Source organism: Sphaeramia orbicularis, chromosome 7 (assembly GCF_902148855.1).
Source record: "Sphaeramia orbicularis chromosome 7, fSphaOr1.1, whole genome shotgun sequence".
In the NCBI taxonomy this organism is placed as follows: Eukaryota; Metazoa; Chordata; class Actinopteri; order Kurtiformes; family Apogonidae; genus Sphaeramia; species Sphaeramia orbicularis.
Window position 1 is genome coordinate 28659893 of NC_043963.1, and position 27492 is coordinate 28687384.

At 36.2% G+C, this 27492-nt stretch overlaps 1 protein-coding gene across 1 annotated transcript; it reads right to left on the reverse strand.

The window, feature by feature from the left end:
• Positions 1-7176: 7176 nt before the first annotated feature.
• Positions 7177-26626, reverse strand: cdh26.1 (cadherin 26, tandem duplicate 1). The gene is made up of 19 exons (XM_030139153.1): positions 26544-26626; positions 23365-23424; positions 23171-23263; positions 22914-23072; positions 22685-22832; positions 22430-22599; positions 20615-20743; positions 20349-20534; positions 19161-19426; positions 18070-18215; positions 17729-17959; positions 17425-17646; positions 16940-17061; positions 15920-15994; positions 11364-11426; positions 11136-11213; positions 10018-10053; positions 8142-8210; positions 7177-7916 (listed from the first exon to the last, which is right to left on the reverse strand). The coding sequence occupies exons 1-19, from the start codon at positions 26568-26570 to the stop codon at positions 7698-7700; spliced, it is 2499 nt and encodes an 832-aa protein (XP_029995013.1). The 5' UTR covers positions 26571-26626; the 3' UTR covers positions 7177-7697.
• Between the last annotated feature and the right edge of the window lie 866 nt (positions 26627-27492).

The window sequence follows — 27492 nt, forward strand, 5'->3', positions numbered from 1 at the left end:
CACCGGTGTGAAGTGAAACTACATGCCACAGCAGGTTTTATATACAGGATACATGAGTGGGAGGGTTAGAGATAAGCAAATCCTGTTACGTTCATAGTGTTAGGAAACTTAGAGGCACCACCGGACATTTACAAAGAAGACCACACTGTATGTGAATGTCAGATAATATGAATCATATATGCATGAGTATACAGTTACGACAGTTTTGGAATATAATAACTTTCCCTGGTGGACAGACTCGGAAATACAACACAAAAGTGACAAATAGAAGATTAAATAATGTTCCATTCTTCTTCTTCTTCTTCTTCTTCTTCTTCTTCTTCTCATTATTATTATTATTATTATTATTATTATTATTATTATTATTATTATTATTATTATTATTATTACTACCTCCGCCAAGAAGGTTATGTTTTTGCCAGAGTCTGTCTGTCTGTGTGCAAGATAACTCAAAAAGTTTTGGACGGATTTGGATGAAAATTTCAGGAAATGTTGATACTGGCACAAGGAACAAATGATTAAATTTCTGATCTGCTTTGGTGGAGGTCTGCGCTCTCCGAGTGGTTTTCTAGTTATTATTATTATTATTATTATTATTATTATTATTATTATTATTATTATTATTATTATTATTATTATTATGGTTATTTTATGTGATTTTCAGTAGTACAATAGTCAGGTGGAGAATTAAACAGAATATCACTAAGAGCTGATGAAAAGCAGCTAAATAAAGGAATGTGAAAAACAAAGGAGCCAAAAAAAAAAAAAAGATAAAGAATCAACATTGAACATTCAGAAAATATGTGGTCCAAATACAACAGTAATACACAAGTCAAAGGCACTTTGATGCAAAATAAAAGTGCTCTGTGACCTACAGTGAAACCATTGCTGATGTTTTTCTTCATCAGGGTTTCATGCAGTGCATTATGGTGCATCGTGGGATGCTCATCATGTGACAATAATTGTCTTCAAGTATTATGGAACAAATGGCATAATAAAAAAGAAAAATGTGAAGAGTAATAAAGGGCGTTTATTTTTGTTTCTGGTTGTTGTATTTTTGCAGTACTTACTTTTTGACCATTAATTATTAAGTCTTTGTGTACACTGAGCCCCTATCTTTCATGAACAAATGATTCCTGTGTATACAACTACATTTAGTGTTTCTGATCCACTGAAGCACCATCTGAATGAATGTATAACCTTTAAAATAAAACAAAAATTCTTCAATCTGTCAGATCTTTATGAAAAGTTCAGACTTTGTTGTCACTGTAAATAGTCCACAATAAAGTTTTTTTTTTTTTCATTTATTTCTTATATTCAGTTCTAGGGCTTAGTGCAGTTGAATATCTGTATTTTTTCTGGGCTTATTGTTATCAGATAAAATGACTGACAGCTAACAGAAAACCCACACTGGTCTTCATTGTATCAGCTCTACATGCTTTATCTGACACACAATAAATCTGTATTGTTTTTGGATGTGCCCAGTTTTTACTAGACAATACTGTGACATTTCATTTCTGCATTCCATACTGCTCGCTGGGTCGGATTGAATTTATAGCATGACAAACCAATCATTAAGGAAACTCTCTGTCACAGTTGCACATCTATTTACAAGATACACCAAACTAAACAGGTTGGGATGTTTTGTGTTGAACCGTGTTGACTGTATCACTGTTCATTAGGAACACAGATAAAATCATGACTCAAGAATCTAAACAACGCCCTGTGTGGGTGATTGAAACAACTTAAAAATCTGAATGTTATTTCAGTGACACAGTAGTGTTACTCTTAAAGTGTTGAAACAGTCAGTTAAGATGTTAAGATTTTTTTAGTATGAGGTCAAACTAGTGGAAACTTTGCAGTACCTTAACCTTATGTGGCCTGCCAAGGATGCAAGTTCCCATACTAAATGACAGGCTCGCTTATAGATTCAGTTAACACCACACCTGTAGTTGATACTGCAACTGGAAATCAAACAGCCATCGTTTGTAGAGTCAAATGTCTAGATTTACAATGTTGACAGGTGCTAAAGTCTGTGAAGTAAAAGGGGACAGAACAGTTCACCTCATTTCAACTTGACTGGCAAGCTGTTTGACATATCTGTGGTTACAAGTCTGTTGTTGACAGCCTCTACTTCTTCTTCTGCAACTTATTAATGTGGCAAAATGCATATACTTTAGTCTAAATGATTTGCTTTTTTTTTAATATTACATATTCACTAAGTTTGCATGTTCTCCCCATGTTTGTGTGGGTTCTCTCTGGGTACTCCGGCCTCCTCGAACCATCCAAAGGCATACATTAATAGGTTAACTGTCGATTCCTGGTCCTCGAGGGCCAATATCCTGCATGTTTTAGATCAGGGGTGTCAAATTCATTTTAGTTCAGGGGCCATATTCAGCTAAATTTGATCTGCAGTGGGCCAAACCAGAAAAATAATAACATAATAACCTAGAAATAATGACAACTCCAAATTTTTGTCTTTGTTTTAGTGTAAAACAAACAAACAAACATTAAATTATAAAAATACTTACTTTTATAAACTATCCCAAAAAAAAAAAAAAAGAAAAAACTGAAATTTAAATAAAAAAAAACGTAAGAAAATTTAGTGCAATTTTAACAATATTATTCCTCAACTTCTCATTTCTCCATGTGCATTATGGATCAGATCTACAAAGACACTAAACACTGAGGAACAGGCAGAAAAACTGTTAAAATTGTGTTGAATTTTCTTTAGACATTTCAGGTTGTTCTTTTTTGTTCGGATAATTCACATTTTATTGGTACAGGATAGTTTGTAAATGTAAATATTTTCATGATTTAATGTTATTTTTTGTACTAAAACAAAGGGGGGAAAAATTAAGTTGTTAATTATAGATTTTTTTTGGCTTAATTCAAGATTTTTTGCTAAATTTGAGAATTTTTTTTGATTAATTAAAGATTTTTTTTTTTACTTAATTAAAGATTTTTTTTTTTTTTTGCTTAATTGAAGATTTTTTTACTTAATCGAATTTTTTTTTTGGCTTAATTGAAGTTTTTTTTTTTTTACTTAATTGAAGATTTTTTTTGGCTTAATTGAAGATTTTTTTTTACTTAATTGAAGTTGTTTTTTTTTTTTGCTTAATTGAAGATTTTTTGCTAAATTTGAGATTTTTTTTGCTTAATTGAAGATGGTTTTTTTACTTAATTGAAGATTTTTTTTTGGCTTAATTGAAGATTTTTTTTACTTAACTGAAGATTTTTTTGGGCTTAATTCAAGATTTTTTTTTTTTTTTACTTTATTGAGGATTTTTTTTTTTTTTTTTGCTTAATTTAAGATTTTTTTTAAAACTTAGTTGAAGATTTTTTTTGGCTTGATTCAAGATTTTTTTTTAACTTCACAAAAGATTTTTTTTTTTTTTTTTGGCTTAATTCAAGATTTTCTCCTTAATTCAAGCTAAATTTTTTTTTTGCTTAATTCAATTCAAGACTGTGGAATTTTTGTACTTGGCAAAAACATCCCAGGGGTCGAACTGGACCCTTTGGGGGGCTGCATTTGGCCCCCAGACCGCATGTTTGACACCCCTGTTTTAGATGTATCCCTCTTCCAGCACACTTGACAGTCGTTACCAGGCTTCTGCAGAGCTTGATGATAGGCTTATCATTTGAATCAGGTGTGTTGGAAGAGGGATACATCTAAAACATGCAGGGCAGTAGCTCTCAAGGACCAGGACTGGACACCCCTGGGTTAACAGGTCAGGCTAGAATTGCCCACAGGTGTGAATGTGAGAGTGATCGGTTGTTTGTCTCTTTTACACAGCACTTCTGTTATGGGAATATTTCACCTTTATTCTGGTACGACTTCTGAGTAAATGAAATGGTGGGATCATTTGGTCCCACCTCTGTTTTGTAACGCCTCTGGAGGTAGTTACAGAGCCGTAATAAAGGTGGGATCGTGATTCCGGAACGCTATGTAAAAGAAACACCTCTCATTCCGCAACCAAGGTGTGATGTTTTGATGACATATTGCGTGCGTGACCCATGTGCAGAGAGGATTTAAAAATGAGTGCGGGCTGTTTGCAGTAAACAAACATATCAACGTGACCAGAAAGATGTCGAACTGGGGAGATGCCGAGATCCATGAGCTGTTGTCACTTCGGGTGGAGGACTCTATCCATGCTAATGTTTGTGGAATGGAGAAAGACGGGTCGACTCTGTAGAGGTCAGCAACACCGCTATGCTCGAGGTATTTCCGATGCGCAAGTAATATGTCACATATATGCTGTGCTGCATCACCGCCCCTTTGATTCCAGAATGCAGGTCCGCTGTGTAAAAGTCCAGCCTGTCTCACCTCTGATGCCTCTTTGTCTTGGCTGTGGAAATCGGTCAATGGTGGAAAAAAGGTCAGATCACCATCTCACTTTTTTTCAGAGATCTCTTAGTAAAAGTGGCTTGTGTCAGCCCTGCAATGAACTGGCAACACATTCAGGGTGTCCATAGGGAGCTGGGATAGGTTCCAACGCCCCTGTGACCCCCTTGAGGACAAAGTAGTTCAGAAGATGACTGACTGACTGACATACAGTGTGTACTACAGTATAATAAAAAGTCTAATCCACCTGTATTTACCCAAGCACATACAGTTGCCAAAAAATTATTAGACCATCACAAGTCATCAAAAACAATGGTTATGCAATCAAGTACTAACTCCTGTGTGGATCATGTGACTAAAACAGACAGAAATGAAAACATGGAATGCCTAAAAGCATTGTACAATGCCATAGCTATTGATGTAAGAACTGAAATGATTTTGGTTATTATCAAGAAAACTATGGAAAATGGCTAGATATCAGCTCTGAAATTAAACTCTTATGAGCTATTTTTGTTGTTATCGTTATATTTGTTGAAACAAATTTACCTTTAGTTGTACCAGGCATTAAAATGAAAAAGAAATTGAAGAAAACAAGGGGTGGTTTAATAATTTTTTCCATGACTGTAACTAAGAGCCTTTCATTGGATAATTACTGCAGTCATTCATATTTTTCAACAGGCATTAAGTTCAGCATCCTTAAACTGATGCAGTAAGTAGCTTCTTATTACCTCCGCCAAGGAGATTATGTTTTTGCCAGGGTTTGTCTGTCTGTCTGTTTGTTTGTTTGTCTGTCCGTTAGTGTGCAACATAACTCAAAAAGTTATGGACAGATTTTCATGAAATTTTCAGGGTTTGTTGGAAATGGGATAAGGAAGAAATGATAAAATTTTGGTGGTGATCGGGGGTGGAGGGCCCATGGGGGGGGGGGGGGGGGGGGGCAGACCAGAAAATTTCATCAAAATCTGTCCATAACTTTTTGAGTTATGTTGCACACTAACGGACAGACAAACAAACAAACAGGCAGACAGACAAACAAACCCTGGCAAAAACATAACCTCCTTGGCGTGGGGGGGCACACGGGGGGGCCACTGATCAGCCTTGGCGGAGGTCTGCGCTCTCCGAGTGCTTCTAGTTTTTTAAACAACTATCAGTTTGCAAAAAGCAAAAAGATTGGACTGTGTTTCAATGGAAAAAGGTCATGTTGTCTGATGAGTCCAGATTGACCCTGTTCCAGAGAGATGGGCGTATCAGGGTGAGAAAAGAGGCAGATGAAGTGATTACCCATCACGCCTAGCACTCACAGTACAAGCCCGTGGGGGCAGTGTTATGATCTGGGGTTGGTTCAGTTGGTCAGGTCTAGTTTCAGGGAGGTTATGTGTCAAAAACATGACGTCAGCTGACTTCCTGAATAACTTGAATGAACAGGTTTGAACATCGTGAGACATCAGTCGCCCGAGTCTCCCATCATTGGAGAAAAATTGACTCATCATTGGATGGAAATAAATGTTCATTCATTCATTTTAGGAACATCGTCTTTGGGAGGATCGTGGAGGGTGCTAGACCTATTAACGTGCATGTTGTAAGGAAGTCAGGTTATCTGGAGATAGCCCACGCAGACAACAAGGAGAACATGAAAAGAAAAGGTGTGGGCCTTTCTGTGGAGTTATAAGAAACATAAATATTGTGACATTGCTCGTGAAATTGCATAAGCATTACGTGGCACAAATGACGCCATAATGAATGCACCCTGTAATTAAAGCTACATGCAGTCTAAAGAAATATTGTTCGTCGGAAAGTTTTTTTTTTGGCAATGCAGTTAAGTATCAAATTCAATTTTTATCATGTCAAAGCTTAATGTGAGCTTCATAGTGTACAATAACGTATAAAGACTTATCATAGAGTTGCACAGTTTATCAAATTCAAATATAAACCAATTTAACATGATATCAAAAGGCCAAAATTTAAATAAAGATATTTATGTTTGAGCATCTTTTTCTGTATGATGTGCTTTACTATCTCCACCTATAATAAATGGGTGCTTCTATGAAACTGGGTACATTTTGGTACCTGGCACTTTGCCAGCTTTTTTAGACCCAATAATAAAGAAATGTAGACGTTTTTCCCCTCAGGATGTACCTAATGATGACCTCAGATAAATGCAAAAAAATTATACTCTTACTCTGAGCCATCCCAAAATTAATGAATCTTTAACAAAATATTGGGGCCAAAAATAGGTCCAAAACTGAAGCATGAAAAGCTAGGTGTCAGTGCATTTTATCTTGAAAACATGGCTTGAAATGGTCTTATATACACCACTATAAATAAAGACACTGTGTTAGTTCAATTCCCAAAATGTACCTGTGAGAGAATAAAAAGATATTCAAAAAAATAGTAGCGTGAAATTTTCGTGTCCTTTTAGCCCTGTTACATACAGATTTTTGTATTAAATATAATGTAAAGTAATATAAAAATGTGTTTTATCTGAAAAAAAGTTTCTCTTTTATGTCAGTATTTCTTTTTAAAATAGACCCAAAGTGCTTCCAAACTTGCTTCACAACATTAGTCTACATCTGGTTTGAATTTTTAGCCACCATGTCCTGTTTTTAGGGACCAGTTTCATAGATGCACCCAAATATAATGAAAAGTCCTGAAGCTTGTGCAACATACCATCATAAACACTTCATTATTAATGCAAACTGTTGACTCATAGTCACCCAAACCAGTCTTTGGTTCCTTCCACCCTTTAAGTCACTTCGGATCAAGTTGTAATTTGTATTTCGAGTGCGTCATTTGAGGAGGGGAAATGTTTGCACAAGAAAGACTTCGACCGGTCAGACTTTTGCTGGTGTTCATTGAATTTACTACAAAAGAAACTCAACATGTACTGTCAGAAAAAAAATATCCCATTTTCCAAACAAACTACATAGGTTACAGTTGAAAACATGGAAATAATACTGTCCTGATAAAAACCTGCAAAGCTAGAATTGAATGATATGCTGATAAAAGCACTGAGATCTGGCAGTAATCACTTGTAGAAAAGCAAAATTTAAAAAAACCAAAACAACCAAACACACCCACTCACTGTCAAAGCATGACATTTCAAATCACCGGAGCGTGGCAGTTTGTACAGTGCATTAATTCCATCTTCATGCAAACAAAACACACCCTAAACTCCATAATCCTGCTTTTTGTGGATCAATGCCAGTATACAAGATGTGGCTCTAACTTATAAGTAGTTAAACGCCAAAAGCGCACTCATACAATCCAAACATTGTCGAATGGTAGCTTCCTCCAAAGATCTTGTCAAATCAGTTCACACACCTGATTTCAAATCTCAGTTCAGCAACGCGCTTTAGAGCTGTATGTTTTTTTCTTGAATTGTCTGTTGACAGATTCCTCCCAGCGTCTTGAACTTGGGCCCGAGGTCGTTCAGAAACTGCAAATCATCTCCCCAGTTGCTGAGTGACAGCTTATCCAGCGACTGGCATCTGCTGCCCTGTCCCTCGTAGGCATACTCATGGGGGTTGTACAGTGGGTCGTCCGGATTGTTCATGGCAATCATTTGGATTTTCTGTCAAAATGAGGGAAAAATAGATGAACTGATTTAGGCAAAGACAGGCATTTTTTTTTTTTTTTTTTATCATTTTGTCTTTCATTGTGTAAAACAACTGCAAAAAGTGAATGAATCGGATTTTATCCACATTTACAGTATGAATAAACTGTAATTAAATCTACTTCAATAGGATTCTTTGCAGTCAGTGTAGGTATCAGTGTGTGGTATGAGGCCCTCCCTTACCCTGTGGAGATGATCTTCAATTTGTTGATTTGCCTGCATACTGAAGGAGTGGCCGTACCGTGATGCACCCTGAACAGAGAAAACAACATTTTCATCACAGTTTAAACAGTGTTTGTGAGCAAGATGAGTTTAAAGTGGATTACGCCACAGATTCTTCTCATTTAAAGGTTCGGTGTATAATCTTTAGTGCCATCTAGTGGTGAAGCTATAGATTGCAGCCAAATGAATGTTAAGGTCGGGGGTGTCAAACATACAGCTCACAAGCCAAAAACAGACCACCAAAGGTTCCAATCAGGCAAAAATCCCACTAAAGATGTCAATAGTCGAGGGTGTCCAAAATTGTAACAATACCCTACTTGTTATTAAATACAGGGGTTGGACAAAATAATGGAAACACCTTCACCTCAAGATGATAATGCCCCAATCCATACAGCTAAAATTGTTAAAGAATGGCATGAGGAACATTCTAATGAAGTTGAGCATCTCGTATGGCGGGCACAGTCCCCAGACCTCAACATTATTGAGCATTTATGGTCAGTTTTAGAGATTCAAGTAAGACGTCGATTTCCACCGCCATCGTCTCTAAAAGAGTTGGAGGGTATTCTAACTGAAGAATGGCTTAACATTCCTTTGGAAACAATTCACAAGTTGTATGAATCAATACTTCGGAGAACTGAGGCTGCAATTGCCGCAAAAGGTGGACCTACACTATATTAAATTATATTTTGTTGATTTTTTAAGGTGTTTTAATTATTTTGTCCAACCCCTGTATTTTGTGCCTTTGTAAATCTGATCTAAATGATAAAATGAGGTATAATATTGTTAAAGTTGCATAATTTCACAAAAGAGATTTTATTTTTTTTTCAGGTTATTCATATTTTTTTGTGAAAGGGTAGTTTATATATTTAAACATTTTCATAATTTAATTTAACTTTTTCCCACTAAACTAAAGTGAAAAATTTGGAGTTGTCATTATTTATAGGCTAATATGCAATTAATTTTTTGGTCAACCAGAACAGAACAGAACAGAATAGAATAGAATAGAATAGAATAGAATAGAATAGAATAGAATAGAATAGATCTTTGTTGTCCGCCAGGATGGAAAATTGTCTTTGGCTCTCCAACACACGGCATATAGTATTAAAATATGAGATAAAATAATAAGAAAAATATAAGAAAAATAAGAAAAGTAAAATACACGTAAATAAATAAAATATGGTGCAAATAAAGTAGGTTACAGTACAGATAAAAAACATTGTATTCAGGCAGTCTATGTTAACATTGTTTTGGCAAATTTAGTAGAATTGAGTAAGTTAATGGCGTTCAGTATAAAAGACTTTTGTAAAAGTTCCTTAAGTCAGAGGAACCCTGTATCTCCTCCCAGACCTCACAGGTTCTACAGGAGGGGGTGAAAACTATCTACCATGATCCTTTCTATTTTCCTGCTCTTCCTCTCTGTGCAGCGGTTGAGGTTTTTGAGATTTACCTACAATTTTGCTTCCTGTCTTAACAGTTCTGTTGATTTTTTTTTTTTTTTTTTACATTTACAGCTTAAGTGACCAAACCAAGCAGAGATGTGAAAGGCCATTATTAGATCCCATGTTTGTTAAACGGATGATAACTGTAACGTTCCTTGATATTGCAGACAATAATGTGAATTAATCCTAGATGCCACCTGCTATAAAAGAGAAAAATAGAAGTTCAAGTAAGAGCACTGTGTTCCACATTTTAAGATAATAAAAGCAGTGATTTTCATTTTCAGGTTATTATACTCCTAAAAACAGATGAACTTACGAAAAGTCAATTCTATTTCTGCATTCAGTCTTACACACCGAACCTTTAAATCTGTATAAAGCCAATAACCTGCTCTACTTACCCGCATGGTGCTCCTGTTTGTATGATATGAAGAGAACTGAAAGTGAAGAAGACATACATGTTAAGTCAGTCTGGTTTTACATATTTGGAGATGTACACCTAATCTGACTTTTTGTTTATTGTCACTATCTGCACTGGTGGACATTGTCTCACTGGAACCAGTACGTATTCAGTGAAATTAAATTTTTGCATTTATTCATTTCTAGTTTGACTTGTTCAGAAAAAAATACTTAATTTTGTTAAACCATCATTTTTGTCCTCTGTAGGGGACAAGAATTTCACAGCATTACTTAAAAACAAAACCAAAAAAAAAACAAAACTGTCCACTGCAAAGGCCATTCCATATAAAAAAGTATCTGAAAAAAATGTAGCATTATGCTGTTTCCATTCAAGGCAATTATTTAATGTAAAAAAGCCAAAACCTTTACTTTCCTGGGTTTCAAGAGAATATTATAAATATATTCAACAGCATCACAAACTGCTCTTAAAATGCATCTAATGCCTTTGTATTTTTAATGTCCTGACAAAAGAAATAAAAATAGAGAATAAATAATATATGTAAGAATAAACAATCACCAATACACTTGCTAGTTATTTTCGTTTTTCAATTACACTGTTGCCCATAAAGTTGGAATAATTTTGTTTTCAGACACATTCCTCTTTTTATTCCTATTCATACACTTTTGACCAGGTTGAATGATTACATACTGAGTCCCAGTTAAACATTATCCATCGAAAATAAAACACAGTATCACAATAGTTTCATGAGAGGACGTAAAAAAATATTTTATTCAAAATATGGGCAACAGTTTACTTGATTCAAACAATTTAAAAACAATGGAAACATATTACAAACAGCTGACATGGGAAAAAAACATCTCACCCCTGTTACTATACAGAAAAAAAAGTGTTACTGTAACTTTAAAACAGGATATGGCTCCCTCTTGTGGATAAAAAAAATAGTGTGAAGTTTTAGGTTTTGTTTCTTCATATCATACTCCTTAGTGTAATGTGTAGCTCACAAGTGTCAAACAACAACACACTCATTTGGGGAAGAAAAAAAAAGAGCAATTAACAGCAATTATTTTTTTTTTTAGTATCACAGCAATAGTCACTCACCCTGTTCCATCCACCGTTCCTCATACTTTCCCTCTGATTCTGCATCCCCAAACTGTTCATGTAATACTCATTGTTCCTCTGTAAAGAACATCCAGTAAATGAAATCAGAACCACAAAGCCTTACAGAGAACAGAACATTGTATTCATCCTGGTTTAACAGGTCCATAGTGCTGGAAAATATAGTTCAAATAGATCCTGTGTCCAGTTATTTAAAGACTTGGAACTTACTGAGTACATTGTGTTGCTGTAGATGTCGAATTCCTCTGTCATTACTGGTGGAGCCATAACATGCTAGTTGGGCAGAGAAAAAATAAAAATAAAAATAAATAAATATTTCAGCCTTGTTATAAATATGGCCAGGAAAAACTGGTAATGTAGTTTAACATATGGAGTTAGGTCAAGATGACTAAAAATTTGCAATATTAAATAATGTTGAGAACATTTGGTTGATAAATCATATATAGTAAATCTACTTTAACCCATAAAGACCCAAACAACCACTGGCGATCAAAATCATCTACCGATCTAAAATGTTAAATAACTTCTGATCCATTAATCCTATCAATCCATGTAAATAATTGGTGTAAAATACAGTTATTTATTTTTACATGCAGGGGCGTAGAATTGCATGGGGACCCTAGGGACACGTCTCTACCAACAGAGGGTATGCACATAATGTCATTGCTAGTGGAAGTCACCATGGTTCCGCCCACTGAGTGGCAGAAAGAAGGAGATGAGTAACAGCATTGGCTTCAAACTGTCTAAACTGAAGAACAATATTTAATAAAAAAAAAGGGGAAGTGCTGTTGTGTGACTGATTGTATGAACAGGTTTGAAAAGCAGTCGGAGCTATTGTTTTACAGGCACTGAAAGACAAAGAAAAGAGAAGTAGGTGGATCCACAAATCCAGGACACCAAACCTAGATCTGTGGATCCTGTTTGGTGTCAGGTAACATTAATTTATGCTGTATTTTTGGGTCAAATCAGACCTTAAATGACGTATTGTTTTGGCTAACATTACTTCTTAGTAAAGCTCTTGGTTTCATGATCAGTTCTTTCATGGTTTTTGTCTTAATTTTATGATTCTGAACCTTGTACTCGTACATGATTTGTAAACTAATTTAAACTGAGGCTAACCTAGTTTTTCAAATAAAGGGGAACTGGAGAATAAAGCTACGATGGAGTATTAGGGCCACATAAGAAAATAAAAACACTTGTCACTATGAGAATAAAGTCATAAAATATCAATATAAAACCCGTAATTTTATGATAATAAAGCCCAATACAAAAAGAATCACAATGTTATGAGAATAAAGTCGTAGTTATAAAAAAACCCTCATAATTTAACAAAAATGTCATTCGTTTATTAGATTAAAGTCGTCATATTCTGACAATAAAGCCATAATATTTCCAGAATAATGTGGTAATTTAAAAACAGGTGGTATAAATCTCCTTATTTCCCAGAATTCAGTGGTCCCCTGCTGGTCCACAGCAGTAGTATCTGTGTTGTATAAAGTACTTGATCTGAACTAGACATAAATCTCCTCAGTCCCAGTAGATCATGCATATATTCACTGGGGTCAGTACACGGTCTACTGTAAATGCATTTGGATCAGCTGGTTCTGGGTCCTAGTTTTGGACCCTGGTTGTCAGTGATGATGAAACCATGTATATTTGTTTCAGGTAAAGATAGCGATGATCCCAAAAAAAAAAAAAAAAAAAAAAAAAAAAAGATAGCGATGATCCCCTACACCCTGGATGGCAGGATACTCCATTTCTGTGCACATGTCAATGTTGGTGGACCACTTGTTCTTTGGTCGCTCGTACAGATCCATGTCCAGTCCATTTGTCCTCAATTTAATTTCATATTTCACATTTTCCCGGTCTGGCTGTGTTTACTGCTATACTCCGCCATGTTGAACAGGTTGGTTTTTGCCACTCAGTCTAGCTTAGAGGGGCGTGGCCCGGGGGGGAAGTGACGTAAGTGCGTACCCTCTGTATCCAGCCACGCGACTGTGTTGTCCCTACCAATCCAACCGCTGTCCATAGTGTTTAGTCCATGCTTATGGCACACAAAGGGTTAAAAGTCGGTCTCTACTAGAAGTCCCGCCTCTAACGTAATTATCACTCTCCGATTGGCTCTGCTGTTTTACTATCGTACATGTGATTGGCCGTCCCCGCTGTTACTCCATCTACTTGTAAAAGCTACCGTTACCCGCTGGTTGGGCAGGACAGGAAAAAAAACGTTGGACCGGACAGGAGGAAGTTCATATCTCCAACAGCTTAGCGTAAGTTGTCAACATGTATGCATTTGTTCTGCCTGGGTCATGTCAGCTAGATGGATTTGAATATCAGAGGTGTCATTTACATGTACATTTGTACATTTGTGTCTGTTTGCCTGCATGCGTGTGCAGGGCTGGTTCGTGGTGCAGGCTGATAACTGATAACATGATCATTTCTCATTAATTGTCTTAAAAATAAAAAAAACTGAGAGGAAAACAACAACAACAACAACAACCCCCCTGTAATTTTTCAGGTGAACTCTCCCAGACCGGTGCTCACTGTGTGTGTGAGTGACAGAGACAGAGCAGAGCTGAGTGACAGTCAGACAGGAGTTGAACTAGCATCCAGTTAAAGGATGGAGAGTTTATCAACATGAAAAGGCTTTCCAAGGCCTTAACTGCACAGTTTAGAAGAGGAGAATAGAGGAGGCAGAAAAATCATCCAATTACAGAGGTATGTAACCTTTTATAATGTTAAAAAATGTTTTATGTTACTAGCAACAGCTAGCTGAACTGAAATGAAGCAAAGTTGGCTAATAATGGAACTGTAGATGATTAAGAGATGAGATATCTGCTAAGGTGTGTGGTTTACTGATGAGGAACTGGGTTATACATGTTTCTATATGGTTTACTACTAGTTGACTGGTTTATAAATGTTTCTATCTGATTTATTTATGTTTCTATGTGGTTTACTGCTAGTTGGCTGTTTGATATATGTTTCTATGTAGTTTATATATATTTCTATCTGATATTTTTATGTTTCTATATGGTTTACTGCTGGTTGTTTGTTTGATATATGTTTCTATGTAGTTTATATATATTTCTATCTGATATTTTTATGTTTCTATATGGTTTACTGCTGGTTGTTTGTTTGATATATGTTTCTATGTGGTTTATATTTGTTTCTATCTGATTTATTTATGTTTCTATTTGGCTTACTGCTAGTTAGTTGGTTTATATGTGTGCATGTGTGTGTTTTTTAAGGGAGGGGGGCACCAAATTCATATCTCGCCTAGGGTGCCAAAATGGCTTTAACCGACTGACTATGATTGTTTGCTTGTTTGATCAGCTCTGCATGACGTGAAATTATGATCGCAAATGTGAAAAAAACAAAAAACATTAACTTTCAGTAGTGCTGTCTTGGAGCCCTTTTGTGTCCCCAGCAATGTCAGAATCAAACCTACTCCCTTGTTTTCATGGTCGTCAGATATGACCCATTTGGACATTCAGGGGCTCCGTAGTTACCGTGGAACAACACTGATTGACCAGTAAAACCCATGGAGTTGGATTATGACTGGATGGACACACTGGGTTTATGTTCAGTTAATTGAGAGATTGGATTGAAAAAGACACGTTTTCTTCATTTTTCTCTGTTTTTGATATTATGAAAACTAACTTTACTCTGAGTTTTTATGAACATCTATGTGATTAGTAAATTAAATATGGGAAAATACCTGATTTTTATTGAAGAAATTTCTTTCCTTTCATTTTGCTGCAGCAAATGATTGGAACTTTCTTTAAAACTCCCTTAAACTTTCAGCTCTCCCATCGCTTTGTACATTTAAACAGAAACTACAACATTCCCTAGTTGACTGTTGCACGTGCTGACTCTCCCCTTCTGCTCTCTCCCCATACACTCTAGTCGTCGTTTATGTTGTTTTTAACTTCATAGTCTCTTCACTATTGCTTGTGAGTCTTGGATTCATCTGTCCTGTTTCCTTTTATCCACTTTTCTTTTCTTTTCTTTTCTTTTCTTTTCTTTTCTTTTGTTCTGTTTTGTTTAGTCACTGTTTTTGTCTGTTGGGGCCTCTTGCCAGGTGATCATTGTAAATGAGAAGCTGGTAAAATAAAGTAATAATAATCATAATGTAAAATACAGAGGATAATATAACAAATGGTGATAAAGCACTTAAGAAAAGTTAAATAGAGAGATAAATTCATTTGGGAACTGCCACAAAAGTCACACTGGGTCTTTATGGGTTAATGTACTCGGTTGACTTTGAGTGCCTCAAACCTCACTGTAATATCTAAAGTGACCTATGACCCCTGAAGTGTCTGCATAGCAATCCCTCAGCGCAATTCAAGACTCCTTAGAATGTCTCACCACTAGAAATGGGTCACCCCAGGTCACTGTAAGTCACATAGCATGTTCTATACCCTATAATTAATGTCACAAGTCTGTTCAGGCATGCATACTAGCAGTCTTACACCACATACCTGTCCATCTTTCATTATCTTGTGTGGATAGACAAGTCTTATAACCAAGTTACTGGATTTTTCTGTCAGTCTTTTTCTTAGCAGGATTATAAGATGTATATTTACTGGTATAGTGCATTGTCTAGACGGAACACCTTGGTTTTTGTAACGAATAGTTTTGTACTATTGACACACCCTGTTATTGAGCAGATACAGAAACACCTTAGGCCTTAGGCATTTCTATGTACCTTAAAAGTCAAGTGTATGAATCATGACTTAGACGCTGAAGGGGAGCAGCAGTAGTACCTGGATGTTGGACTGTTTTATACTGTCGGTAACAGTCATAGTGGTTGTTGGGCTCAGCAGCGAGGTCGGTTCAGCCTGGGCACAGAGCAAAGAACAGAGGAAAATGACAAATGTGATAGCTATGATAAAACAGTTGACAACTTGGTGGATTGAGCTGAATAAGTCTAGTTAGGATAGTCAAGTAGTACGTATTTTCATTTCATTACATTTCTGCAGATGATACGTTCAGTTTCAACATTCAGTAGGCAGAAATAAAGGAGAAATAAGACAGCCTTTAAAAATACACAACCTTCTATATGTACAGTGGTGTGAAAAAAGTTTTTGGAGACCCTTAAAATCGGAAATATTATCATAAAACATTTGAGGAAAAATCTTCTTTTTTTTTTTTTTTTAAGTATGGCTGCATCAGACAGACAAACAAATGCAGATTATTTTTTTTGGTTTATTGTTAACAAGAAAAAATAACACTAAATAAAATTCTATTCTTGACAGTTTTAGCATCATGCCCTGGATGTGTTTCTTGCTGAAACATCCTGTTTTGACCTCAACAGAACAGTGCACATGCAGAGGGGAGCATGTGGCTTTCAGGAATAGCACAACATTTGGCAGTTAAATGACTTAAGAGTGATTCTTAATGCAATATATCACAAATGCATGGGGCGTCCAAAAGCTTTTTTTTTTTGTCCCACCATTGTATATAAAGTTGACACAATGCTGTTTGATGCCATACATCAGTATGACGTGTTGCCTCGGGGACGTATTTGTACAATAGACTTGTGTCTGACAGATCCTTCACAGTGATTGGCCCTTACAGCTGTCAATCACATGCTTTATATCCTCCCTCTCTGAAAAGAAGACCTATGACTGACCAATTAGTCCATCACTGGAGTTGCAGTTGAGTCATGATACGGCAACGGGTTCAAGAGAGATGCAGAAAAATAAACAAATAAATAAAAACCCTGCAAACTGAAGCTTTAATTGCATGGAGTTTTAAGGTTTTATCTCAAGTCCACCACACACCTTGCACTCAGAGCTTCCTCCTTCTTGGTTGTACTTGATGAGGGTCTGGTTGCCCTCGTCCTGCAACAGTCTGATAGCCTGGAATTGCTTTCCACACTGGCACATGAAGAGGAATATCAGTACTGCAGGAAAACAAGAATTATATTTCACTATGCAAGTTGCCTCATTCAATATTCAGCTGAGAGAATATACATTTACTAATTGATACTCAACTGTTTTCTTCAATAAGTTTTATGAGATTCTTAAATTTATATTAAAATGACATAAAAATGCAGGGATTCCAGGGTGTCTTCAATGTAAACCACAACTTTGATAGAGATTCTTCAATATACTACTTTAATACAAATTAAACATTAGTGTACGCAAACTGAAGCTCCAAACAAATACATCAACACCTGAATTTAAGATGGCAAGTTTGTACTGTGACACGTCTCAGCTTGGGTTTATTGAGCAAGATCCAACTGATTTTGACTGATTATACTCACGCAAGAACAAAAAGAGTCCTGCCATGATGAGTCCGATGGCAGCTCCCCCAAGGTTCACCGTTAGTGGGTCTTTTTTCAGGCACTCCTCCCCTTTCCCACAGTTGCACACCAACACAACAAGAGTCTCCTGTCCAATCATGTTCTGTTGATCCTGAATAACCAGTGGCACTGAGTAATTACCATAAGGAAGTGGTTTCAGGCTAATGAGTACAGCCTCCTCACCTGATGGAAGAGGTATAAAGAGAGATGTTATAACAGCTTCTCAACCAGAGTAAATGTTTTACTAAAGAGGACATATACCAACCAAAGGCAGGATCCAGTTTCCATCGCTGCTTCAGGGTTTTGTCCTTTCCCCCCAAGGAGAAGGCAAAGGGTCCACTGAAAGGATGTGCATCTAAATCATTGACAGCCACTGTGACTTTGTCGTTCTTGTTTCCACACATAATCAGAGTGCTGTTGGCCAGCTTCGGTTTGTGGTCATTGATATCCCCCAGGTGGATCAGGATAGTGCATGTACCTGTAGCTGGAGGCTCACCTTAGTAATCAAAACAAAAAAAAAAAACAAAAACCTGTTTAGCATTTGATTTTTATTTGACCACATTACAATGCTTGGGTTGAATTATAGTATGCAGAGCTGTTTTATACCATCATCTATAGCAGCCACGAGCACTTTGTAGATATTGTTGTCATCAACAAAGGGTGACTCTCTGTCCATCGTCTTTGTCGATGTAACTTTTCCTGTTTTTGGATCAAGAGTCACCCAGTCAGCCGGATCATCTATCAGCTCAAACCTGATTACAGTAGAAGAGATCGGTGAGAGAAAGAAGAAAGCATTTAGCAAATACTGTTGATTGCAGTAAAATAGAAAAATGGATTTGAATCTAAAATCTGAATTAATAATTAATATGTTCATTCACAACATCTTTATATATGTTATGCTAGTTTGATGATGCATGCATCAGGTTGCAGGTTTTCCTACAAAAAAAGGGGTATAACAATCAAATTAGTAGTTGGATAATTGGCAGTAAATCAGGGGAATATCTAGTAGAAGGTTTTACATGGGATGGTATAGGGGGGCAAGATGTCTGTGTGGGACTCCCTATGCGTATGGTACATAAATGGATCCAGGATTCAACAAAAGAGTGACAAAATTACTTATTGATAAATAATGCCCCATATCAATATGCTACCCAAGTGTTCTAAATGCACAACAGGAGCAAGACTAGTGTTTAAACCAAATAAAACTGAAGCTCTTAAAAAATAAAAGTACTAAAATCATTTAAATAAATAATAAATATTCCATGTAAAAGTAAAAAGTAAGTAAGTAAAAGATGTGCTCTGTAAATAAATACAATAGAAGAAATGATGGATAAAACATCTTTTAAAGTACTCTTGATTCATTGATTGTTTGATTCAATGCATTGAAGAGTTACACTGTTTGTTTTTACTAGCGCAGTTTTATGAACATAAAAATCTGCCCCCCTGTAGATCCACCCCTGCTTCCTTGTGTAAAGTGAAACATATTTGTGGTACTTTGTGGTACAGTTTATTCTTAACATTTTAAAGATTAAGTACTTGGTTATTATTCTATTCACTTACATACATTTAAATGCATGCACTTCTAGTACATTATTCTGCTTGGCTATGTTCTGCAACTGTTATTACTCTACATTGATCCAAAAAAGTTATGTATGTAAGATGGTTAAACTAATTAAGGCCAGCAGTTAGTTACCAACCTGATTTTGTCGACATCAGAATCGACATCATGAACTGTTGGAACAAACAGCACCTTCCCTGGTACCTCCTCCTCCTTCTGGTAGACATCAGCGGTGTCTTTATCAAAATGAGGTGGATCGTTGACATCGATCACTTTAATTGTGATGTTGACTGCACTTGGAGCTGCAGGTTTGGCTGGAGCTTTTCCAGGACAAACAAATAATTTTTCCTCATTTTCTACTCCGATCTCCAGATTGGTGAAAGTTGTCCGCTCGAAATCCTTCCCCTGAAAGGAAAACATTACAAATCATATCTGGTATAGCTGATTTTTATTAGCTTACCGGCCGAAAGGTCGTAAACTATTGTTGTCATGTGGCGTCCGGCGGTGGTGTCTGTCATCATCTGTCGTCCGTTATAAAACTTTCAATCGTCTTCTTCTCCGAAACGACAATTCCGATTGAATTCAAACTTGGTATTCCGATTGAATTCAAACTTGGTATACAGCTTCTTTATGATAATGTCAACAAAAGTTAGTGAAATTATTTGGATCTGGATCTGATTCTGGATTTGGTGCGACTTTGAAAAATGTCCCCATTATAAGAGAAAGGAAGTAGATCGATGCAATAACTCAGTAAATATAAATGATATCAAGTTGAAATTTCTACAGTACAGCCCTGATGGGGAGATGACCAAAACATAATGGCCACATGCTGATCAGGATCTTCTTCTGGATCTGGGAACTTACGGAAAATTTAACATGGGCTCTTATGGGGAAAACATTTCAATCGTCTTCTTCTCCAAAACTGCAGTTCTGATTGACTTCAAACTTGGTATACAGCCTCTTTATGATGATGTCAACACAAGATATTGAAATTATTTCGATCTGGATCTGATTCTGGATTTGGTGCGACTTTGAAAAATTTTCCCATTATAAGAGATAGGAAGTGGATTGATCCAATAAATCACTAAGTATCAATGATATCAAGTTGGAATTTGAATTTTTTACAGATCTGATTGGAATATGACCAAAACATGGGCTATTTCTGTAATATAATAAATACACATAACTGGGTGATAATAAATGGCATCTGGATACATTTCCCAAAGCTTTTAATTTGGCCGGTAAGCTACAGGGCCATTGGTCCTATTTTTGATCAAATAAAGCCTTGGCTTAATCTAAAGACCTCTAATGAAAAGTGTAGGAGTACCTTGATAACTTTGAGGATGCCTTCATTTGTTTTGGGGTCAGTTACGATTTTGTAGTTTCCATCCTCATTCCCTTTAATAAAGAAGTACTTGGCTCGCCATCCAGGAGTGTTTGGCTTATCTTTGTCCTCGACTGCAACTCTCAAAACTTCTTCGCTAGTGGACATTTCTAACACCTCACCGCTATACTGTAAAGACAGAACATATGAGGTCAGGACATCATTTTTGTAATCGCCATTTTTATAATACATTCTTTAAAGATTCTTGCCTTATTTTGCTTGAAGACCGGTGGATGAGTGTTTGTGTCTTCAATGCCAAGAATGATGGTAGCAGTGGAAGAAAGGGCTGGTGTTCCGTGATCTTTAGCTTCCACCATAATGGTATAAGCCTTAGCAGTCTGAAATAAAAAATAAAGAACTGTACGTCAGATATGAAATTAGTAGATGAGAGGTGTATGTGTGTGAATGAGCGTACATATATATATATACAGTGCTCGGAGTAATGTGTTACAAAAGTAATGCATTACAGTAACAGATTACTTTTTTGCTGTAACGCAATAGTGTAAGGCATTACTAATCAATTTTCAGTAATGTTTTACTCAGTACATGTTCAACAGCACTTGTGCTACAACACACTTTTTGACCGGAATTTAATTGCTCAAATTAAAACAAACAAACAAACAAACAAACAAACAAAAAAAACAGTAAGACCATGAGACCTTCAGACCTTGAGGAATCAAAAACGCAGCTAGAAAGTTCTATTTCCTGTTTTTGGTCAGCCAAAGGGTGAAGGCAGTACATTGGCCACATGGACGAAAGTTCATTACTAACCCTAGCCCTGCTTTACAGAAGCTAGTTAGCATGATCCCTGTGATCAGCTATGACAAGGTAAGCTAACGTTTCTATGACTAGCTAGAATTCTTTATCGATTGCGGATTTATTGACTGTTATCCACGGCGCCACACCCCCTGTTCGAACATGTAAAATGTTGAAAAAAAATGCAAACGTTCCTGCTGAGATTCGAACATCGTAGACCGTAGCGTTAGTTACTGAGCTATCTGTCCACATATACATTGGGGCGCAAATTTACATGTCCCCAAGCTCTCTTATCTCTCGTATGGGGGGGGGGGGGGGTTCCTACTACGTATGTGCCAGTCTGTATTTAACTCAAAAGTAATACAGGAGTCATGTAACGCATTTCAATTCTGAGACAGTAATATTGTAAGGTAAGGAATTACTTTTAAATAGCAGTAACAAGTAATCTGTAATGTATTACAGTTTGGAAGGAACTTGCACAACACTGTACATATATGCAGCAGCCAGTGTTGGGGAAGTTACTTTTAAAAAGTAACTTTTGCTCATTACTTCTTTAAAAGTAATCTATTATTTTACTTAGTTGCCCTCTATGGAAAGTAACTTTTTGCATCATTATTTTTTATTATTATTTTTTTATTTTAGATTTTTTATTAATTATTCTTTGATTTTTTTATTGGACTGTCTTTTCTCTGTAGTACTTTGAGATTCTGCTGAATGAAAAGTGCTTTATAAATGCAATTTATTATTATTATTATTATTATTATTATTACATTACTCATTACTTTTATGTTACTTTTATGTTGCACGACTTTGGGCAGAACCACATATCTTTTCCTAAATATGTAGGGCTCCATAAAGTTCTACTATAGAGGATATAGCAGGTATTTCTTTTGTGCTCTTTGTTATAAAAAATGCCACAAACAGAGCATTGGACAACCATAGGCTTCAACACCACCACTAAGCTGTTTCACTACTGGATGTTTACATCGAAAACAATGCGTTCGCACATAATTCTTAGGGTGTAAAAAAGATTTGGGGAAAAAAAATTGTACGTGACTCTTGTCAAATCTGTCCCTAAGAAAACTAAGGTAGTGCTGAATTGAAAAAGGAACTATGTTTTGTTACCAAATTTTCAGTAGTAACGTGTTCCGCTACTTTTTACCCGAAAAAAAGTAGTCACGTTACTGTAACACATTACTTTGTAACTTGTTACACACAACACTGGCAGCAGCCCACTGATGTTGGTACAATAGACGAGTAAGCCTTACGTCATAGTTAAAGCATCCTGTGAATTTTAGTTGTGCGTTTCTTTCATCAAACTGTTCTATGGTGAACTTGGGGTTATCAGGCTTTTGTGACACCACGCTGATGGTGACTGTGGAGTTGGGTGTGCCTTCTTGATCAAAGTCCGTGGCTCGTAGTTGCACTGGCAAGTAACCTTCAAGCAGATGAAGAAAGGTGTGAATGTGTCAGAGAAAAGCATGAAACAGTTTGCGACTGATAATCTGGAGTTGTATACCAACCTTCTGGGTAATTTTCTTTCACGTTTGCTCTCTTTACACGTTCATCAAATGTAGGTGCATTGTCATTTATGTCCTTTATTTCCACATCAAAAGCCAGTTCCTTATCTAATCTTGATCCTGAGTCTCTGTCCAAGACATCAAACTTGATCTGCAGGTAAATTAGCTCTTTCAGTCATAGTAATGGAAAAAAAACAACAGAAACCAATAATGTCTAATATGGAAAGCTTACATGGAAGCTGTCCAAAATCTCTCTGTCGATGGCCTTGTGAGCGTAAACCTTTCCGTTGTTTGCATCGATGCTGAACACTCCTGTGGGTTCCTCATCCACTCCATGTCCACTTATAGAAAATTTGTGACCTTTCCCCTCCTCAAACTTGTCATTATACATCTAGTGTGGACACAATTCAGCAGCCAAGTCACAACGAATGATACTTTGATGATGTCACCGTATTTACCAGTGTTACACCTACAAAATAATGTCTTCACCTGTGATATCTGTTTAGGGAATGGACCAGGGTCTTCTTCCACTACTTCAATTGTTGATAGAACCCACCTTCTTTTGGAACGTATTAAAACCTCCTAATGAACCAAGAATGGATAATAAGCATATGATTAATACTTTTTCCTCTGAGGCATAACACTGTGTCAGAAGTTTGCAGTTCTAAACATGAAACACTTACCCGTTTCGCAAGTCTGCTGTATTTGTTGTCATGATGTTCTGCCAAGGCTGCCAATGCAACCTACGATAAAAGGAAAATTGGCAAGTAATACAGATTCCCAGGGAACTTTAAAGAGCATGTAATTAACTCTAACATATATGAGAAGCACATCTTACCGCCTTTCCCAACACTTTCCAATCACACTTTCTCCTGAGGTAACAAATATCGATTTCGATGTCTAAAATCTATAACCTAAGCCCTCTGGACTGTAGGCTGGTTGAAGTAAATCCTAACATATATTGGATGCAAAGTGGAACGAGCCTGTTGTTGATCTGCTCGTATGAAAAAGATACGGTCACACTCCAAGGAAGATACTGCGAAATTCATCTGTACATTTCTAGACTGTGGCTGGAAACCACAACAACCAAGGAAAAAACCTTGTGTCTTTTAAGTAAATGGTAAACAAAAAAAAGAGGATAGCATTAGCCCCTATTTTATCAATCACAGAGAATCTGAGTAACCTAAATTAAATGACCAAAAAATGCATTATAGTGAATTATAATAGAGATGCATTCCTTCATTATAATTAATATAGCTTATATTTTCTGTTGATTCCATACTTGATGCTTTGTTCAGTAAATACCTGCAGGTTCCACAACTGAAAGACAAAAGTGGGCCCAAAGAATTTACCATACATTTGTGTGTTTGTTTCCCACGTAAGTAAATTTTCTATGGGATCCTTACCTTGCATTTCTTGTCTGAATGTTTTAATGGATTTAACTTAAAGGACAAAGGCTAACAATTATCTGACTGGCAGTAGACAGGACAGGTTTTTTGTAGGTTTGTCATCTGTCAAACTTCTGTTGTCACCACACTGAAAGACTGTTACTGGAGTATTTTAATTGTTGAAACAAAGTGAAGTTGTTGAACAAGGTCTTATTTTTCCCTTGTTCTTTTTCCGTAATGTCAATTCACAAGCTCCAATACATGTCCTTTCCCCTCTAAGAGTACATCATCTTTAATTTAACTTGTACATACAGTGTGATTCTTCCTCTGTTTCAGCATCTAACCTAAAATAACATCGAAGTCTTGTCTTTAAACTTTGTTTCTCGCTCTGATTAATTTGTGTGGTCGGTTTTTAACAGAGCATTGATCACATCACCGCAGTTTTGAAAATGTTTAAGTGGTTTCCTGCTGAAGTCACTTTTATCAGTCACCATGATCATTTTTGGTTTCCTCTGACTTTTTATCTGATCAGTCATTCAAAATATTTAGATAGCCAGTGACACAATGTTGTTAAAAACACTAGGCTGTGTCATAACCATGAAAATAATTTAAAGCCAGGTTGTCCAAATGTGAAAGTCACAGAAAAAAAAACCCAAATACCCACGCTTGTAGTAAATTTAATCACAAATCTGTCTTTCCATAAACAGATTTCTGCAAACTTAGCACGCATGAGCACCTTAAACTTCAATGACAATATATCAAAAAAATACATATCGGCTAAAATTTACTTAGGAGGTCAAATGAGTGGCCATTTTTGTCAGGAAAAAAAAAATTGTAAGAAATGCATAGAACTGTGTTGAAATAATGCTAATACATTTGTGCACAGACTACTGATATTATTTGACAGTGGAAGCTATATTTTCAGAAATATTGGATTTTGAATAGCACATGAATGTGAAAACTTTTGCTGGTGGACGGACGTGACATTACCCATGATGCTCTGGTCAGTACCAGTACTTTATTAGTAATAAACTTATATACTTACTATTGCTAATTCTCCTCTTATTCATAAATGTTAGTATTGTGGATCTAAAACAATAACAGCTGACACAAAAACACAAAATGTGGCAGTGGACGGATGTGACATGGTTGTTACGGATCCCATCATACTGATGCTCGGCAGCCATGTCACCGTTTCCAGAAACGATCTCTGTACAAAAACTACTATCATAATTATTTATTATATAGTTTATCATCATACTAAAGAGTAAATAACAATATAGAATTGTTATTTCTTTATAAAAATACTTATTATTAGAAAACTGTTGATTTAAAAAGTGACGCGTGACATTCTTAATGTATGTATTCGCGTAACATAAGCAGGATGGATCAGCACGACACTCCATATTGCAACCTGTAAAAATAAAACGTGATATGTAGTATATAATCTTGTAAGAAAAATTGGGGAATGTAAAAGAATGGCATGTTTTTTTTTCAGGTAAATTCAGTTAAAATATAACTTGGCCATTTGTGACATTAAAATATAGTATTAATTGTGATGAAATTGGACATTTTTGAGCTGAAAACATAGTTCATATGACCATCAGCATCTTGCAACATAACTGAAAGCCTGTAAATTTGCATAACTTGCATTTACCAACACAGAGTTCCTTTGGGCATTCACTTATATTGGTTTCTTATGCACAAAGACATAAATAAGACCTCTAAGCAAATTGTAGCCGATATCCATATCCTGCATGTATATTAGGTACACTGTTGCCCATAAAGTTGGAATAAAATATTTTTTTTATCTCTTCACATGAAATTACTCTGACAATGTGATTTATTCTTGATAGATGTGTAACTGGGACTCAGTATGTAATCATTACACCATTACAGGTCAAAGGTGATTACCGATCTGTACAAAATAGGGAAAAAAAGCACGTGTCTAAAAACAAAATTATTCCAACTTTATGTGCAACAGTGTTTATCACTAGAGCTGTTTTTTCCCTCATGAAAATATCTATAGGCAACATTATATTCAAACTGAAAAACAACTTTGCACTGTATCAAGTCAGAGTACAGCAGGAAGTCATTTAAAGCACAAATCAACATTTCAGCCTATTACCAAGATGACTGGTTGACTTTCGAGAAAAAGACAAAAATGGTTAAGCTTATGATAATGGCTGTGGGGAAGCACTGAATTCTAAAGCGCTCATGTTACCGTGCTCACATCTAGGCTTTCCGTAACTAAATGTACCAAACACGCTCGGCTACACCGGCACCATTGCTTGCAGAATATTTAAATCGAAAAATTAGCAGAAAACATGTTGCTTTCTAATCACAAGCATCACCATCAAAACAAGTACTACATGGTAAAGGCAAAAAAAAGTTTCAACTTTTTCTTAATGCTTTTGTTTAAAGACTTAAATCCCTTATTGTTACTGTCATTGATTAATTTATTCCATGCCTACCAGCAGAAGCAGTGCAGGAGTCCTCATTTTGCCAAGTCAGTGTGAACTCCTCTGTGGGAGTGCACCAAAGGAGTCAAAGACAACCTGAAAAAGAGTGCACAGAAGACAACCCACAATGCCTGCAGGAAGTAGGCTGGCTGGCGCATGAACAAAGAACTGTTTGTTCAGGAGCACATTTGTGTGTATGTGATATGTTAAATACAATGTTTGTACCTTTGACTTCTGTGTAGGACAACAACAGTTGGAGATGTACTGTACTGTATTTATGTTTACCAGTGTATTTGCTTCTACATAGATTTTCTGTGAAAGTGTTTTACAGGAGGGTAACACGAACTTTTACCTCTCGCTCTGGATGTGCTGAGAAACTTGACGTGGCTCAGGTGTACACCCCTCCAGCTATATAGCTCAGATTACCATGTGATATTTATGTCTGGTCTACATCCAGTGCAAATGTGTTGCAAATTTATACATGTAGTAAGTCTTAGATAAAGAGCAGAAAGGACAATTCAACAAACTTCACCTCTCACAAACTGACAGAATCAAATAATTTCATCACATACTAGCCTATATATTGTCTTAAAGCGTGGGTAACTCCATTTATGGCATGCCAAAGGCAATATTTACAGTCATGTTTAAAGCATTTATGTACTACAAGAGATCTGTAGCCATTGGTTAAAAAAGAAAAAAAGTCTCCTGAAAGATCACACCCCTAATGGAAAAAAAAAAGATGTTTCATGAATCAGCATCGAACTTAAAAACCAGAAAATCCATCCAATCAGAAGCGTGGCATTTTAAATGTCTCACCTCACGGTTGCTGGGGGAAAATGCAATTTATATTTTGTTTTGTTTGCTTATTTCTTTTATTTTTCAGTGATCTCATGCATTTAAAAAAAAAAAAAAAAAATCAACATCATAAAAAAAAAAAATCATCTTGAGGTGAATTTAGGTC